Source organism: Stigmatopora argus, chromosome 4 (assembly GCF_051989625.1).
Source record: "Stigmatopora argus isolate UIUO_Sarg chromosome 4, RoL_Sarg_1.0, whole genome shotgun sequence".
Taxonomy (NCBI): Eukaryota; Metazoa; Chordata; class Actinopteri; order Syngnathiformes; family Syngnathidae; genus Stigmatopora; species Stigmatopora argus.
In genome coordinates, this window is record NC_135390.1 from 3,320,589 (window position 1) to 3,340,679 (window position 20,091).

Below are 20,091 nucleotides of genomic sequence, written 5' to 3' on the forward strand. Positions count from 1 at the left end.
AATACAGTAACAATTTTTGTAAAAAAGTAAAGGGCAGTCATGAGTGGGCTGAACTTTTTTTTAGTAGAGGGTATATGCTCACTTCATATGGACACCCTGTAGTCACACATTTGCTTGTTTAAGTAACTGTGTAACTTTATCACTACAGAAAATGGGGGTCCTCCACATGAATCAGCAGATTGAGGATCAAGCTGATTTTGAAAAGATGTACAAACACGGTGAGTTCTCTGCCACACAGTGCCTTTTAGGTCTTCTCGATTTGTGTCGAATGGTACAGAGATTTATTAGCAAAAGTCCACGGTTAATAATATCTTACTTTTGAGCTCTTCATTGACCTGTTTGTTTACCTGCAGCTTGGGCTGACAATGCAGATGCATGTGCCAAACAATATGCAGGCACTGGAGCATTGAAGACCGACTTCACCAGGTCAGTGTTAAATTAAATTAATAGGTAATCATGTTAATACTATGGGCGGCCTGGCCGTTGAGTGGTTAACGCGTCGGCCACTCAGTTCTGGGTCCTGGGTTCATTCCCAAATCGGTCCTCCTGTGTGTAGTTTGTATATTCTCCCTGGACTTGCATGGGTTTTCTCTGGGTAATCCGGTTTCCTCCCACATTCCAAAAAAACTGCATGAATGGCTGGTTGACCACTCTAAATGTGTGAGTGTGAATGGTTTACTGTCTCTTTGTGCCCTGTGACTCGCTGGCCACCATTTCAGGGTGTTCCCCGCCTCGTGCCCCTTGCAAGTGAAGTGGGATGGCTCCAGGACCCTCGTGACCCTTGTGAGGATAAGCAGTTCAGAAAATGTGTTAATGAATGAATGTTACTACTTTTTATTTAATCACTGAGGGTCTAGTGGCGCATGCCTGACTTCAATAACCCTTTTTTGTTCCGGCTTCCCTCTCTGAATAAATAAATAGGCCACAATCACCAGCAAGGTGATAAATAGTGGAAAATATTCTTAGTGGTTTACTTCCATCTGAGCTTGATTAAAAAAAAAAAAAAAAGAACTGTGGCTATGGTCTTCCATTTTCTCACACTCAGTGGGAACTGACCACTGAAATATCTTTTATATTCTTACGCTAAAACATGATGGTGACCATTTTGTTTAAGTACTGAATTTTCCAGACCATAAATCTCTCTGGATTATAAGTTGCACCATTAAAAAAAATGTGACAAACAAAGAAAAAAAGACATTGAAAAGTCAAACTAAACTTTGAGTCAAATATTGAGAGGAAAATGTACAATGAGTTACCCACCATTTGTCACATTGTAGCTTAAACCCAGACAATAGTTTGCTGTAGCAGCAAAAGAGCAGTTAAAATCAATTGAATAGTTTCCAAAACTATTGTAATGCCTGCAAATCCCATTGAGTCACGAGTATTTGTGTTCCTTTTTCCTTAGCAAGCTACTTAGAGGTAAGATCGGGCAGAAAAAATCCGACCTGACCCGGCCCGCGGGTATTAAAGCCTGACCCCGCCCAAGCCTGCCGAATTAACTTGATTTGCAGGCCCGAGCCAGAAGCAACCTCGCAATTTCATATTTTATATGTGAGAATTATTATTATAAAGGCATTTGTAATTGTAAAAAATAAAAAAAAGTCAAATTTCAGAAAATGGTCCCTCGCTCAGCTCTGCCTTCTGACAGCAACAGCTGGCATTTTAAACCACACCTAAAACTAAGATGAAAAGAATTTAGGCCTATTGTAACTCAAAGATTCAGCACTCCTTCTCATTTTGTGCCTTTGTTTTCAGCACTTAATTTCAAACAGATTTCATGTATTAAGAGGAAAATCATCAAATTGGCCTGACGGATCTTTAACTGAAATTGCTGATCGATACAACCAACAATTCATTAAGGAAAGTCTAAAATTGTCAGGGATGCCCAAAAGTTTTCATATGCCTGGTACATCTACTATCGGGTGTTTATTTTTCTGTTATTTGCGCTTTATGTAATATTTTTCTATGTCCACATTGAAGAATCGTTCAATGTAACAGCTCAGAAAAACTGAAAATCAAGTTTAAAAAAGTGGTCATTTACAGTATTATTGATCCTTTGAAGACATTTGTGTCATGGCTGGATTTTGGTGTTTTAGGACAGGCAAGAGAACTCAGTGGGGGCTGCTGATGGATGGCTGGAACTCGATGATACGATATTACAAAAACAACTTCTCTGATGGCTTTAGACAGGTAATATACAGTATTCCCTCGATTTACGTGTGGTTAATCCGTTCTATATATGTGTGTGTGTGTGTGTGTGTGTGTGTGTGTGTGTGTGTGTGTGTGTGTATGTGTGGGTGTGTGTATATATAGATATAGATATCAGTGGCGGGCGGTGCATTTTCTGGTAGCGCCTTCAACGTATCAATCCAACCCTCAAAAACTATTTTATGGCTATAAAACCTCTACTGCTGCTACAGCTGCGACACATAAAAATAATCAATAAATTAATGCACAAAAATGGGGTAAAATCCACTTCCTAGCAGCATTTCATGATTAAATACAAACACTGGAGCTTAAATACAAACACTGGAACTTTTCAGATATCAGAACTTGACCCACAATTGAAATATTATTTAGGAATATAGCCATATTTTACTCACCAAAAATCCTTTTTACACAATATCCATCCTCCTTTCTTTCTTCCTTCTTTCCTATCGCCATCGAAGCTAATGATGAAAGTCGAGCCTGTCCTGTCATATTTCCGGCATAGTCAGTTTTGAAAATGGGTTTAAATCAACACAACAATATTCTATTTGGTGGTGCAGCTAAGTTAGTGCACTGAAAGTCCCCCCCACACCATTTTCCCGGCTGTAACAGGCTTGCTAGCTTCGGAGTTGACCGCCCTTTCTTAATGATGTCCATTTTTTTCTGGAAAAGTCAGTCTGGAAAATAGCTTTGTGAACAAACAGAATCAATTTGTTTTTGCTTCTGTCGGCCATTGTGGGTGGAGTTTGCGATCTCGGCTGCCTCGGGTACTGCTTTGGCCCGCCTACTAGCCAATCATAGTTTGTGAAAGCAATGACATGTCCCAGCCAGCAAAATGCTAACGCCTATGAAAAATCATTGTGGGGTTGCCGACTCGAAATCTGATTGGTTAAAAGCAACAGTCTAGTTTAATGCAGCAGAGCCCGCAAGAACTGATTGTGAAGGCTTTGAGGCAGATCTGATCTGGCAACAAATAATGGCTGAAATGTGATTGGTTAAATGCTTCAATATGAAAACACACATCTGGAAGCAGTGCAACCAGGGGGAAAAGCAATGAAAGGAAGCTAACAGACCATTTGGAATAATAAGTATTGATGGACAAAATTTAATATGATTCAGATATTTCTTAGGCCAGCAGAGAAGGCCTTGAAGGCCCCGACGGCCCGCCACTGCCATAACGGCAGAATGCCAAATTACGAGTCCGAAACTATCACTTATTTAGGTCTTTTGCCGAGAAAACGCACCTTATGGAGAAGCACTACCAATTTCGTCATACGCAGTTTCTGGGTGTGATGACAATTAGGATTTTGTTGTTGATGATGACGACAGGGCCTACGTCCGACTATTATTATTATTTAAACTGTTGAAGGCATGCAAGATGGATTGAAATGGGATTGTGCCTTGACTGAAGTGTTTTGTGTGTAGTTTAAAAAAAAATCAATTTGTTATTGTGTTTGCAGTACAGTACTGGTAGCCCTTAGACAAGTACCGGTAGGATGTTTGCCTTGAAGGCCCTGATGGCCCGCCACTGATATACATACATATATATATATATATATATATATATATACATATATATATATATATATATATATATATGTATATATATATATATGTATATGTATATATGTATATATGTATGTATATATATATACAGACGCTCCCCTACTTACGAACATTCAACTTACGAACAACGGTACATACGAACATGTCTGCAAATTGCGTTTAAGTCCAAAAATGTTCGCAAGTCCAATTTTGTATTTCGCATCTTTTTCGGAGTAGTACTTCTTTCCGCCGCTAATACCGACGCCTGGCGCTGTGAGAGCTCAGCTCACCCAGCATCTACCTTCTTCTTCGTTGCAATGCGGAAGTGCGTGAATGTATCTCCAGTGTGCAAAGAACCTTTTTCATTTGTATCATTAAATATCTCATGCATCCAATATTGAATATGGTTGGTAAAAAGCTAAAGGCTTCTATTGAGGGAGTTGCAAGGAAGAGGCAAGCCATTTCATTTGAAACGAGTGGCAATAATAACGAAGCTTGATGCGCGTGAGAGTGGTTGAGCGTTGCACATTCAGTACCATTTATAAACAGAAAGATCGAGCAGCAGGACCCAAATATTGAACGTTGCACAAAGTTTGCAAATCAATTGAATGATGCCATACAGTGCTACTGCATCATTTATGATGAAAAAAAGAAGAAAACTGTGCAATCGTCATTAGGTCGCTTCTTTTGGCCAGTTTCTAATACATAAATCTATCTCTCTCTCTACAGTACTGTACATATTCTCTCCATTTTATTAATTTTTTTTTTTTTCAGTACAAACCAATGCGTGTTACTTATACAAGCCTTAAACATACAAATGCACTTATATAAACCTTCAATATACTTATATATGCCTTAAACATAAATTATAATACAAAATATAGCACTAAATCAACTTACAAACAAATTCAACTTATGAACAATCGCTCGGAACCAATTGCGTTCGTAAGTTGAGGAGTGTCTGTATATGTTTATGTGTATACAGTGGTACCTCGACATACGAGCACCCCTACAAACGAGCATTTCTAGATACAAGTAAAATTTCGAGCAAATAATTATCTCTAGATACGAGAAAAATTTCGAGATGCGAGAAAGCCAGGTGGCCAAGACATGAGAGGCTGTTTATCATTATAGCGCGTCTTTTTTGCCGCATTTCTTTCGTGTATAACAGATATCTACGAGCACTGGGCGCAGCGTTGCATTTTCCCGTGTTTTTCCCCCCGTTAGTCATGCATAATACAAAGTGAACAACAATGGATCCAAAGCAAACAGGTGGAATGAAGTGTTGTGCAAAGAAAAGGCGAACGTTGACAATCAATATTTAAGCGCGAAATAATTGAAAAATATGAGAGTGGGGTACGTGTCACAGAGCTTGCTCGTTGTCATAGATGATATCGTGTCAAATTCCTTGGGGCTGGAGGTTAACGAGGCAGATGTGAATGATCTAATCACCGAGCACCACGAAGAACTGATGACACAGGATTTAATCGAGCTCCAGGAGAGTGAACATTTGGAGGTGTTGCGGGAACTCAGTAGCGAGGAGGAGGTGGAAGAGGGGGGCCGCCTGGCTACAAAGGATATTAAAGACATGCTAGCGAAGTGGCAGGTTTTCTGATTTTGTAGAAAAGAGGTACCCTGACAAGCTGGCAAGTGGTCGCGCGTTATCGTATTGTGAGGACATTTGTGCTCGTCAGTTTAGAAATATTTTGAAGGGAAGGCAAAAACAAACAACCCTTGATGCGTTCCTTTTAAAAACTCCCGCTGAAAGTCCGGGTGGAGTCAACCCGGAGAACAAAGGTAAAAACAATTAAAACAAAATTAGAATTCAGTTTTGTGTAAAGTTACATTAAACGTACGTTTGAGTGTGTCTGTATTTTCACGGATGCTTCTTGGTTGACAATTTCCCTACACCCTACTGGGCTCTCATTGGCTCTGTCACAAAAACCCTCCATGTTTCTTTAACCGGCGTTGTCTGCTTAAACTTATGCTCAGAAGAAGCTTTGGCCGAATGCGTTCGACGGACTCGCAGTCAACAACAACTCATGTTTCAAGATTCTCTTATGGCTTTTTCACCGCCTTTCGTTGTCGTGGGCTTGAAGTTTTGCTTGGAGGAAGCTGTGGCTGCCGAGTGCCTTCGACGAACTCACAGGCGAACCTCAACCTGAACCGCAGCCTGCGGTGGGCAAAATTGTGTTGCGGGGAAGAAATGGGTCTGGTGGTCAGTAAGGAGGACATTGTCGAGTTGGTCAAGGGGCACCAAAACGAACTTAGAGCAGAGCAGGAGTTAATACAACGCTCGGCAATATATGAGGAATTCAACGAGAAGGCGGCTTATCAGGAAGCAGCCACCATTTCAACAGCACAAATCAGAAAAACGGGGGAGAAATTTTACGAACTTTCCGCCTTCGGCGAATAAACATCCTGAAAACGTGTTCACGAGTCGTGCGATCGCCCACTTTCATGACATTTGTCGTGTGCATTTTAGAAGCATTATTAAAAGTCGTCAAAGGCAATTGTCTTTGGATCGATTCTTCTCAAAACATCTGTCAACAAGCACCACCCTAGGGGACCTTAAATCTAAACAGGTAAAGAAGCAGTGGCGATAAATAAAATGGGTGAAAAATTAGATGCCAAAGAAATCATAAAACGTTAATGAAAAAGATTAAAAGTTTGATGTAATCTTGTTTTGAATTCTTAATTTTATGTTTATTGAATATGTGTTCATGTGCTCGTGTCCTATCTGCCTTTCGTAAGTAGAGGTGTGTGGGTGTACATTTGTGTGTGTATCTGTATGTATCGTGTATATAGTATATATACTATAGTGTATACGGAACATTTCAAATTTTGTAACACTTGCTACACCCTTATTATTCGTTCTGCCAATGTATGAACCTCCCATAGACTCCTATCAAATGTAATTGATGTACTGTACACTGTACGTTACCCTTCCTAACGTATCCTACCGGTACTTGTCTAAGGGCTACCAGTACTGTACATTTTTGTGGTCCTACCGGTAAATGTTTTCTAGGCTAATATTTACATGTTTTATCAAATGTTTCTTATTTTTACTGTAATGACCTTTTAATAGAGAAAATCTGTGATGCACCGTGAAAAATCGAACTGCGAAATGTCGAGGGAAGACTGTATGTCGATACTATTCCGACATGCATGACCTTTCACATTAATATTTAAAATGAGGGGATTGTTTAACAATGGAATGTTTCCGGCCAACTCAGCCAAATTAGAGTTAGATGTGATAAACTAACTACACAGATTAATTTAGGCAGGGTTTTTTTGGTCAATGAAATAATGTAAGTACCCTAGTCCTCATTGTTCTACAGCTGTAGTTTAGAGGCTATATAAAGCTCTTAAACATGTGTCACTAAGCATTGAAGTCACTCCATTCAGCCGTTGTTATTGCAGTGATGTATGATAATGATTATAGGGTTCATTCCAGGGTAAACTTTGAACAGTATGCATATTACAGCGCCACATTGTCACTTTGGTAGTTTATGATGTAATGCATCACTGATCTAAGCCATAACATTCTACATGAAAACATGGTTTGCCTGAAAAACAATGACTAAGCGCTGTCTTATGAATGAATAAATGAATGAATGATGTGATTTTACAGTTTAATGATGCACAACAGTTTAAATTGTTCGCTGAAAAAATGTAATTATTTAGAAGCCAAAAGGCCACTTTAACAAAAAAAACTACCGTATTTTCACAACTATATGGCGCAGTGTCAGTAACGAGTGCTATTTCTGTATTTGACACACACACAGGCCGCACCGCTTTTAAAGCCGCACCGCTACGCATTACCATTAGATGGTGCTGCGCTAAAGAGAATGTCAACAAAACAGTCAGATAGTTCAGCCTAACTTTATTAATAGATTACAAATCAGCTTTCTGACAACTCCATTCACTGCCAACATGAATAAACAACAGTTTTTTTTTTTCTCCGAGGTTAAAGTATTAGTATTTTCGTGACACAGCAATAGCATAATAACTCATGTTGAACAGGTGGGCATCTCACCAAAGTCGTCATTAATCGAGTCAGTAATTTCTGCCTTCCTGAAAGCTCGGACCACAGTTGAAACTTCCACTGGGAATGATGACGAACATAGAATTAATGTGCTCGATCAACCGAAATGCAACGCCCTTTTATATATCTCAGCATTCACTGGCGCACCGGAAATAGTCTGGGGCTGCTTGCCGTAGTTGCCAGAGATGTTGTGGTTCAATATTTATCCACATATAATATATATATATATTTATTTATTTATATATATATAATAACAATAATCGGACATAGGCCCTGTCGTCATTATCACAATACAAAAGCCTACTTGTCATCACACGCAGAAACTGCGTGTGACGAAATTGATGGTGCTTCTCCATAAGCTACGTTTAATCGGCAAAAGACCTAAATAAGTGTAAGTTACGGACTTGTAATTTGTCATTCCGCTGTTGTGGATACAGGTCGCTTACCTCTCGCTTACCTCTCACTGTCTTCCACTTACCTTACCTCAGTCAGCTAGTAGGAGGCAGATCACCAACCAAACATCTGTTCATATACCGCAGAAGGGAATGTGTGTTATGTTAGCGCGAGTTTAGATTTCTGATGGATGTGGGGAAAAAACTGTCCTTAAGCCTATTTGTCTGTGCTTTGTGGGACCTATAGCGTCTGCCAGAGGGCAGCAGCTGGAACAGATTGTGACCAGGGTGGTAAGGGTCCCCTATGATGTTCTTGGCTCTGCTGAGGTAACGAGGGCTGGCAATGTCTTCAAGTGAGGGCAGAGAGCAGCCGACAATCCTCTGGGCAGTGTTAATCACTTTCTGCATGGCCTTTTTGTCTGCCGCCGTGCTTCCAGCGTACCACACTGTGATGCCGTACGCCAGGATGCTCTCTACAGTGGTTCTATAGAAGGTTATCAGAAGATTGGTGCCCAAGTTGTTCTTCCTAAGTACCCTGAGGAAATGGAGTCGTTTCTGAGCCTTCTTCACCACTGCCGTGATGTTTGTAGACCATGAGAGCTTGTCCGTGACGTGGACCCCCAGGAATTTAAAGGACTGGACCCTGTCTACACATACTCCATTTATGAGGAGTGGGGCCAGATCTGTGCCGTGTTTGCGAAAGTCCAGGATTATTTCTTTAGTTTTCGTGGTGTTCAATGTGAGATTGTTCACCGAGCACCACGAAGACAAATTGTTGACCTCATCTCTGTAAGCCGACTCATCCCCTCCTGAGATGAGTCCGACCACAGTGGTGTCGTCAGCGAATTTGATGATGGCGTTAGACTGGTGGGTGGGTGTACAGTCGTAGGTGTACAGGGAGTACAGAAGAGGACTCAGTACACAGCCTTGAGGGGAGCCAGTGCTTAGTGTAATGGAGGAAGAGAGGTGGGGACCAAGTCTAACAGTCTGTGGTCGGTTGGTCAAGAAGTCCTTTATCCAGCAGCAGATTGAAGAGGATAGTCCAAGGTGGGAGAGTTTGTCAGTCAGAATGTCCGGTTTTATGGTATTGAAGGCTGAGCTATAGTCAATGAAGAGCATCCTCACGTAGTTCCCAGGGTGTTCCAGGTGGCTCAGTGCTGTATGAAGAGCAATGGCAATAGCATCATCAGTGGACCTGTTTGCTCTATAAGCAAACTGGTGAGGGTCAATTGAGGGAGAGATTGTATTCCTGATATGGCGGGCTACCAACTTTTCAAAGCACTTCATGATCACAGGCGTGAGGGCAACAGGCCTATAATCATTCATGCTGCCAATGGTTGGCTTTTTGGGGACAGGGATGATGGTGGCAGATTTCAGACAAGATGGAATGATGGATAGTTGCAGGGAACAATTGAAAATATTTGTGAAGACTCCAGCCAGCTGGTCAGCACAGGCTTTGAGCACCTTCCCAGGTACTCCGTCTGGGCCAGCAGCCTTCCTGGTGTTCACAGACCGCATTACCAGTCTCACTTCCTGTTCCCGGAACGTCAGTGTATTTCTGCAGGGTGGTGGTGGGGGTGTTGAGACTGGGTCTGATTTGTCAGTCTCAAAGCGGGCAAAGAAACGGTTCAATTTCTCCGCTAGTGAGGCATCTGCATTAACAGACATATTATTGTTATTGTAGTTGGTAATATGTCGTATTCCTTGCCACATCTTCTTTGGGTTATTTTCTGTGAAGTGCTCCTCAATTTTTTTGGTATATGCTGCCTTGGCCTTTTTAATGCCTCTTTTCAGCTCAGCTCTGGCAGCGCTATATTTTATCTTGTCCCCTATATATATAGTTCGCAGTTTGGCTTTGATAGGCTCTGTTGACGCCAATATCTAGCGGCAGGAGTTCTTTTGTAAATCCAGCTGGAATGACGGTGAACACCAAATTAGTGTGCTCGCCGTCATACTGGGTGTATTGACAAAAGAACTACATATCCCAGCAGTCACTGCGCAGTACTTTTTCTACGGGGAAAATAGAAGAGTCGGGGGCTGCTTGCCGTAGTCGTGACAGCTGTAGAGGATGGTGTACCCTATCGACTTATTTATTTTATCGTGATAACAATTTTAGTATTGGTCCATATATAAAGCGCACTGGATTATAAGGCGTCCTGTCTATTTTGGAGAAAATTTAAGACTTTTAAGTTCGCCTTATAGTCGTGAAAATACGGTATATAAAACCCACCTACATGCTTTCAAATTAAATATTTTTTTAATTATAAAATTTTCGGTTTGTCTAGGTTCAGATGCTTTATTGGCCCGCTGGACTTAATAACGGAAATGTTTTCTTTTAACACAGGACTCAATAGACTTGTTTCTTGGAAACTTTGCTGTGGATGAAGCTGAAATGGCAACATCACTGCGTGAACCCAGAGATTGGAAGTTTCTGACAGTAAGTTTTAGAAAATATACAACTATGTTAGGTTATCTTTCCTTGATTTGAATTAGTATTTCCTTTTTCATTCTCAGTTTCCTATCATCATGGTGGTTGCCTTCTCCATGTGTATCATCTGCTTGTTAATGGCTGGTAAGACGATCATGACTAAAGTGTGGAGAACAGCTGAGAAGCTTGAAGGCAGCAGTATCAAACTGATCTGTTGCAGGCCACATGGCGCGAAATATAGACACAAGTGACAAAATTATGCAAGAGACGCAAATAGAACCTTTATATGAAAATGCAATTTTTCAGAAGCATAAATCCTAACAGCATTGGGTAACCAAAGGGTTAATTTGTCCCAACCATTCTAAGATTCCCAATACTAGTGCCCAAACCATTTAAAAAATAGAAGGATGCCAAATTTGTAAGAAATATATGTTAAACATAAAAAGAGAAAAAAGATAATAAAATAACCCATTAAAATGTATAAGACGTGCAAAGAAATTTTCCTTTGAGCTGAATGGGAGAGGGCGGAGGAGGAGTCAAACGTTTGGCAGATAAGTAAACATTCATGTGCACACGAAAACACAATTTTACGACTTAGTTATGTTATGCTTGGTGAAATATCGATGCAACGATGATCACCTTTGATAAATTTTCATTATTTTAAATGTAGTTGTGTTTGAACATATTAATGAACATATATATATATATATATCTATGTATGTATATATATATATGTATATATATATATGTATATACCGTATTTTCACGCCTATTTGGCGCATCGTTTCTTACGCCGCAGTGTCAGTAACGAGTGCTATTTCTGTATTTTAGACACACAAAGCACGCACCATTTCATTAGACGCATATATATATATATTTCATATGGATTAAGATCAAAACGCAATAGCGCTGGCTACCGGAAGTAGTTTATTTCCGGGTTTCGGTGCGCAGTGACTGCTGGGAAAAATAGTTCTTGGGCGCTACACCCACACGCTAAAAACACGCTTTAAAAAGGCAACGGAAGCAAAACTGAGTTCGGTAGTGCTTTATTTGGACATTTTACAATTTACTCAAGTCATCATCACCTTCAAATCGCTCAAACTCCTCATCTTCTGTGTCAGAATTAAACAATTGCCCGAACGAGCCTTCCAAATAGCCCCCCCCTCTCCGTTCTCAGAGTCACCGTAATTTCCATGTGGCTCCTTAGAAATTATGCCGGCTTTGGCAAAAGCTCGAACAACCGTGCAAACAGACACGTTCGCCCAGGCGGCAACGATCCATTGACAAATCGTAGCGTAAGAAGCCCGGCGCTGCCTGCCACTTTTCGTGAAGCTGTGTTCGCCAGCGATCATCAACTGCTCCCACGCCGCTCGTAACTTTGATTTGAAAGCCCGGTTGATGCCGATGTCCAGCGGCTGTAATTCTTTGGTCAAGCCTCCGGGAACTCTTGGTCCAATTTTCGGTGGATTAGAAACAATCTAACTCCTGAGTCAGCAAAACTGTCTTTTGACACACAGATCATATCACACATGACTTACTGCCTAACAAGTTGGCCATAGCCCTGCATGATAACACTAAAATCAGTTGAAACCGTTTATGAGCAAACTCTGAAATTATTGGACGGAAAACCAAAAACATACCGTCACTGTCAGATATAAAAAAAAAAAAAAACACCAACGCCTGAACTGTGACAATACAGTGGTACCTCGAGATACGAGCTTAATGCGTTCCGGGACTGAGCTTATATGGCAACACGCTCGTAACATAACATAACCAAATTTAAATGAACTTGGATTACGATACAGACACAGTCAAAAATAAGTTTAATCTAACCTTACACTAAACTTAATTCTAATTTTGTTTTAAAATTGTATACCTTTCTTCTCCCGGCCGGCCAGGTTGGCTCTATTTGCCCCGCCTCCACCACTGCAACTAAAAGGAACCTATCGAGGGTTGTTTGCTTTTGTGCTCTCATCAGAATATTCCAAAAAATGATGCACACAAATGTCCTCACAATAGGATAACGCACGACCACTTGCCAACGAGTAGTATACTCCACTCGTATTAGCGATCAAGCTCCGCCATTTTGCACTGACTAACGTGGAAAAAACACTGAAAAAAAGCAACACTCCGCCCAGTGCACATAGAGACATTACACAAGGGAGTTGCGGAGAGAAAGTCAGTGCCCATGATGTTCTCATGAGCAGCCTCTCCCGTCCGCTGTATGCTCATATATCAAAATTTGTCTCGTAACTCAAGATAAATATTTGCTCGAAATTTTACTCGTATCTCAAATTGCTCGTATGTCGGGGCACTCGTATGTGAAGGTATTACGTACTGTTAAATATGCTGATCCCACCTTAATTTACAAAATCTGTCATTACTAAGCTCCTCCACCACAGCAAGAATTTGTAAACAAAAATTCCAACAGATCAGCAAGAGGTGGGTCTAGAGGTGTCGTTCCTTTCAGAAACCGTACATTTAGCCAAAGCACCTCTGTGCATGGCTCACATACCTGAAACTCAATACCAATTACCATACGTGAACTCCCGTCTCTGAACCTCTTCGCCAATCATCTTAAAGCCTGGCTATTGGATGAACAACATTGTGATTGCAACACTGCATAGAACTGTGCTACGTGTGTGTGTACCTGCGTGTGTGCGTGCGCGCGCTCATCGTTTCTATGCCTTATTCATTTTATCTTCAACTTCCAGAAGGGACTAAAGATGGAACTTAGCTTACATATTGGCAAATATATGTTCATTATCATGAAAACGTATATGTTCATTAATATGTATTGTCCCATTATTAAATAAATCATACTCAGTTTTAACTCCAAACTTAGCAACAAAAGATGTGGCAGACTGTATAGGGCTACAGGCTTTGAGTTTGACATCTTTGGCTCAAGTCCTTTTCACACTATGCTTTGCTGTGTGCATCAACAAACATTTCTTTTGTAGGTGGTGATGGCAAGGTGCACAAAAGAGCATTGCTGTACGGTCTCGGCAGGGTTAATTTGCATGAAAATCTAGGAAAGATATTTTTGCAGCCAAAGAAAGCGTATATAATTACTGAAGCGGTAGGACGTTTTCACGAATAATGGCTCAAGAACTAATAGAGGGAACCTTGATAAATTGGAACACTTTAAAAGGGAGTTTCAAATGATATAACATTGGTATACCACTACACCTTCCAACTGAAACTAGTCGAGCCCCTTTCACAGCTGCTATAATCTCCCATTCTTCCTTAAATTAATAAAGTTGTAGCTTTTAAGCACATTTCTTCTTGTGTAAAAATGTTATATTAAGTACAGTATATGACTTGATGCTGGCATTCCTCCATAGGTGAAACGTGGACTGAGACTCTCGCTTACGTGCTGTTCTGGGGAACAGCCAGTGTAGTGACATTCGGCCTCATTCTTTTCAACGGACGGGACTTTGTCGACGCTCCAAAGCTGGTGCAGAAAGAAAAGCTGGACTGAATGTGTGCGTGTGGAAAGCGGCTCCGCCCTGGCGAGCTCACTACCTCATCCTCAAGCTATTCATCGCTTTATCCCCAGCACCAACAGGCCTACAGCCTGTACTAGTACAGAGGGTAGAGTTGAGAGGATGGTGAGGGGTCAGCAGGGCTGCCTCGTGTACGATAATGCGTTTCACAGTGAGACCGTGCGTACATGGACCTGCTGCTGTCCACACAGGTGCAACACAGGGACAAGGACAGTCCGACACAGAGTAACATTTGGAATGAGCTGTTTTTCAATGCCACTGTACCTATTTTTAGAAGACAGCTGTGAGATTGACATCCAATTTACCTTTTGTCCCACTATCTGTTCATTTGGATCAAACAGAAAGGCTGTTAATGTGTTACTACTATGTCCAATTTGCCTTTTCAAATATAATGTACCGAGCAATGTTCCCTCTAATTTTTTGTTTGTCTGGGCGGAAAGACAACCTCCCTGAGCACACTGAGTACTGGTGTGAGCAACATCATCATTGCTCGCTATGGGCACACACCAGTATCACACCTGCCATAAGCAGGTGCATGTCTACTACACAAATGATTTAGTAATAATAAAATGTAATGATTAATATCTATGAATGGGTGGCCCGGCGGATGAGTGGTTCGCGCGTCGCCCTCACAGCTAAAAAAAAAAAATGGGATTTTATTTTGTGCGCTCCATATGATTTGCTGTGCGCAGAGAAGACGAGAGTAGTGCGCAATTGCGCACGCGCGCAGCTTAGAGGGAACATTGGTACCGAGTTACACACACTGACCAACCACGATATTATGGCCACTTGAGCAATATTATGATATCCAATAAAAGATCTGAATCAAATATTGACAGATTTTAATTTGGATTGACACTGTCAGATTGTTAAATATACCAACTCCTTTCTAGACTAGTGGAGTAGTGTCAGCATATTTTATTGATCTTTCACGCTATCTTTATATATCTAGATTAATACCTTTGGTAGACATGATCACTCAGTCTTCTACTTTGAGTCACCTTTGCAATTTGCTTTCCTCATAGTTGATTTGCATCTCCCTGAATTTAAATTTCAGGATCATACACAAAGTTATATTAGTTCATGAAAAATGCTGGTGTTTTAACTATAAAATAAACCTAATATCAAAAATTACAGCAGGAGAAAAGTTTGCCTTTTCAAATGTAATGTACCGAGGTACATACACTGACCCACCATGATATTATGGCCGCTTGAGCAATATTATGGCCACTTGAGTAATATTATGATATCCAATAAAAGAGCTGAATCAAATATTGACAGATTTTAATTTGGATTGACTGTCGGATTGGAGTTGCAGCATGTGGTGCTGTGAAGATGTACTTCATCGTAATGAGTGAGCGCTGTTAATAAGAGATCAAAGTAAAGAAGATTATAGAGTCAGTGTAGATAATTATAGAATGAATCAATTCTACACGCAACACTTAAATGACCCGTTTGCAAAGTGTCAATCAAAACTAAGCAGTATTACCTACTTTGGCAAAATATCTGATAGTTGTCTTTGTGTTGTGCAAGTCAACTTTCATAATTGTATTCTGAGTATTTACATCATCCCTGCTTAAACACTGTCTGTGTCAAGGTGGGCCATTTAGTGCCATTGGAAAAACGGTGGACAAATTGTTAAATACAGTAACTCTTATGTACACTAGTTGAGTAGTGTCAGCATATTCATTTGGTCTTTCACGCTATCTTTATATATTTAGATTGATACCTTTAGTAGCCATGATCACTCAGTCTTCTACTTTGAGTCACCTTTGCAATTTGTTTTCCTCATAGTTGATTTACATCTCCCTGAATTTAAATTTAAGGATCATACACAGTTATATTAGATAATTTAAAAAAAATACAAATACTATAGATTACAGCAGGAGAATAGTTTATTTTGAAAGCTCTTTAGCTCTTTGAACCGTTTACTATTTTTAAAAAAGTATTTGCTCACCTGCCTTAACTCATTTCATAATGTACTAAGTGAGATCCCTTTCCTAATAAACTGGGTTTAGTGAGATGTCAGCCCATGCTCTGTAGAGTCCTAATCACCTATTTAGGTGTTACTGTGAGGCATTTCAACATTCTTTCAAAAGCAATTTGCTAGATTCGGTCAGGCTGAGGTCCGGATTCTGCACAGCAGTTAATTTCATCAACACAACAATTTTTAATTAGTGTCTTTAAGGACATTTCATTGTGATGGTGAAACAGGAACAGACTATCACCAAACTAATTCCACAGTTTCAGAAATGAAATTGTCCAAAATGTTCAAGCATTTAAAATTATTTTCGCTGGTTCAATATTTTGTACAGTTCTATGTTCTCAACTTTTGGGGATTGGTTTGAGGATGGCCACTTCCTGTTTAAAAAAAATGCACCAGTCTACAAACTAAAGTAAATACGTGAATAAGAAATCCTGGTCTAGAACTGCTGCTTTCCCTTCATTGAGATGATTATGGTGGTGAAAAAAATACTGTACATTTTTTGTTAGCAGAGACCTTAAAATTTGGCCCCGAACAATGTATACTTTGAAGTTATGACATTTGAATTGAATGTATAGAAAAGAAAATGTTGGAAGCAGAAATTATTGTATCACCTGCTGGGCTCTTGAGGGATAGACAGAAATATCAGGTGATGTGGTGATATCATTCATTGTGATTCACAAACCACACACCAATGAAACTAATTGTCAATTTTACCACATGGTTGATATCGCATGTGTACAATATAATTCAGGATTTTATTTAGTGTTATCTCGCTGTAAAATATTTACTGCAATGCTGAACTGATGGGATAATTTTAAAGATTAGGCTTAGCCAGGCCGATATGTAGGGATGAAGATAAGAGTTTGAGGAAATGGCATTTGAAAATTCCGGTTGAGATTAGCCTCAGAAAGGTCAAACCTTTGACTCGCAAAGGAATTTCCTTCCTCTCAATGGGAAACTATCCAGGATTCAAAGGTCAGTGTAGAAGGCACACAACTTAAAAAAGCCTCTGTGTATTACAGTTTACTGCAGTACATGTTGTTAATTGAAGTCAAATGGGCAAACATGTATATACGTACATGCACCTTTAATTAATGAAGTACTCAAGAGCTTCGATGATGTTAGTTCTAAATTACCATGTGGGTAATATATTTGCTCAAAACTGTTTGTACTTATCTGTGAAAGAAGAGCAAAAACAGAAATCACAGAAACAACTTATAATTAATATTCATTCATTCATTTTCCAAACCGCTTCATCCTCACTAGGGTCCTAGGGGGTGCTCGAGTCTATCCCAGCCGATCGCAGGGCACAAGCAGGCGGAAAACCATACACGCTCACACCCATACCTCGGGTTTTAGAGTGTCCAATCAGCCTACCATGCATGTTTTTGGAATGTGGGAAGAGTACCCGGAAAAAAACCCATGCAGGTTTCATCCATAGAGAACATGCAAACTCCAGACAGATGGTGGAGTGGCCTGGGTTTGAACCCAGGCCCCAGAGCTGTGAGGTCGACGTGCTAACCACTCAAGCCGTCGGGTCGCCATTATAATTAATAATAATAGGTTAAATTAAAATGAAGCAGGGGTTGAGTTCTTGGCGTGTTAGCCTCACAGTTATGGGTTCAAGGTTCAATCCTCACTGGAATTTGCATGTTTTGCTGGGTTTGGGTGGGTTTTCTCTCTCTTGGGTACTCCAGTTTTCTCCCACATCTCATAAACATGAGGGGTAGTTGAACACTCTAAATTGCCCCTAGGTATGAGTTTGAGTGCGAATGGTTGTCCATCTCCCTGTGCTCTGTGATTGGTGGGCCTCAGATTCCAGGTCCCCTCCATCTGGTGCGGGTAGTTAGCTGGGATAGGTTCCAGCTCACCCATGACCCTTGTGAGGATGAGCTGTTCATAATATAAATGAATGAAAATGAAGCAATAAATATTGGACATTGCTTTTAATTTTTGATTCAAATAATTATTTTAAACTCATTTACTGCCGTTGATAACAATAAACACCAATTTCAATTCAATTGGGATGGCTGGCATTGAATCATGTTCCAGTGCCGTTGACAGCGATAGACATCCAATCCATTTGGTCTGGGAGGGATGGATCGATCACTGCCAAATAGATTGGACGTCTGTCGTCTTCAATAGCAGCCAATGGGTTATTTCTTTAATTGAAGTTGATCCAGACATAGGAAGGTTGTTATTTCTTCTCAGTTTAACAATAAGTGGTAATATGCCGAAGTTTGAGTTTGATTTATTTAATAAGGGACGGCACATATTAATGAACCTATTCGTATTCATGTTAATGAACATACCATATATGTGAATATGTAAGATTGTAGCTGAGGGTACCCGGACACTTAGTCCCCGGACGTTGCGTCGAACGGACGTTTCGTCGAACGGACGTTTCGTCGAACGGACGTTTCGTCGCCGGACAGTTTGTCGAACAGACATTTCGTCGCCGGACATTTCGTCGACGGACACTTCGTCCCCGGACGTTTCGTCGAACGGACGTTTCGTCGCCGGACAGTTCGTCGAACAGACATTTCGTCGCCGGACATTTCTTCGACGGACACTTCGTCCCCGGACATTTCGTCGACGGACAATTCGTCGCCGGACATTTCGTCGACGGACAATTCGTCGCCTGATTCGCTCGCTCTCAAAATTATAATCATGAGAGAGAGAGAGAGTTTACTGTTGAAAGCGATCAACCAGGTAATATCTCGCTCTCAAAATTATAATCATGAGAGAGTTTGTCATTGCATTGACAATGTCAGAGCATTAATATCTAAATATCTAATATCAAAATTATCAATAAGTTGCGTATTATTGGCGTGTGTGTACATGTTTTTCAATTTGTGTTCCTGGGTGACAGAACAAAACGTCCTGTTCTCGTGTGTGTATAGACAAACTTGCCTCGCCCGTGCCCATCCCGCATATTATACTATAACTGTCATGTCCCAAATTAAACACTTTAGCATGTCACATATACACGCACAGTTTACAAGAAATTACAATTAATATACTAATAGTCTCAATGTGTCTCTTCGGCGAGCTGTCTGGCGTCGTCGCGGGCTAAGAGTATACTAAGACTTTTATTTGTTTGATAAAAATGACCATATAAAGTATTTCAACACCTTGCTGTATTGCAAGTTCTCTCACTTAGAAATTGAGAGAATGAAGGTTCGTCTGCACCTCACAGTCAACATGAATCGGACATCTACCGCCGTCAATGGGAGCCGATGGGTTAAATGAGTGCTGAGTACTCTGCACCTCACAGTCAACAAGAATCGGACGTCTACCGCCGTCAATGGCAGCCGATGGGTTAAATCAGTGCTCTATAAGGGTTAAAAATAATATAATTCAGTGTATCAGAGGCTTACAAACTTGCCTCGCCCGTGCCCATCCCACACTTTATACTATTATTGTCATGTCCCAACACCTCTGTTAAAGTGGTTAGATCAGAACTTTCACGTAAGCCTCTGATACACTGATTTTTATTATTTTTAACCCTTATAGAGCACTCATTTAACCCAATGCATTTTTTTTACTTTCACACCCATGCTTTAGCATCTCAGAAAAAAATGATCCTTTTTTCAGATTAACAACTTTTATTGAGTGCTTCTTGTTTGGTTTGACTCGCATTATCAATGTGGAGAAAAGGTAGAAGAGTATTTTACCAAGGACAAGCAAAATGTGGATCAGCCATGACCTCCCATAGTGACTGAAAAAAATACTTTTACTAATTAGTGCGTGCATGCCTGACGGTGAAATGCAGTCACTAATTCATGTGTCACAGACGAAAAGTAATATAACAGTACATGAGCGGAAGTGAAACAGCATTACTGTCCTTCCTCTTTAATTTTTTTTATATAGTATTTGTAATTTGCCTTTTTGTTGCTACTGGCTGAAGGACAGTCATGTCACCTCTTATTTGTAATGATCTTGAAACTCATAGCCATGTGACATGAGCCAATATC

General features: G+C 40.4%; 1 protein-coding gene across 1 annotated transcript in view; it reads left to right on the forward strand.

Moving 5' to 3' along the window:
• sacm1lb (SAC1 like phosphatidylinositide phosphatase b) overlaps positions 1 to 15,398 on the forward strand; it is a 48,596-nt gene extending 33,198 nt beyond the window's left edge. The window contains exons 15-20 of the mRNA XM_077598388.1: positions 149 to 218; positions 354 to 426; positions 2,097 to 2,190; positions 10,538 to 10,630; positions 10,708 to 10,765; positions 13,966 to 15,398. Of these exons, the coding sequence (XP_077454514.1) occupies positions 149 to 218; positions 354 to 426; positions 2,097 to 2,190; positions 10,538 to 10,630; positions 10,708 to 10,765; positions 13,966 to 14,102 (525 nt within the window). The 3' untranslated portion in view covers positions 14,103 to 15,398. The remainder of the gene's footprint in view (positions 1 to 148; positions 219 to 353; positions 427 to 2,096; positions 2,191 to 10,537; positions 10,631 to 10,707; positions 10,766 to 13,965) is intronic.
• Positions 15,399 to 20,091: the final 4,693 nt, after the last annotated feature.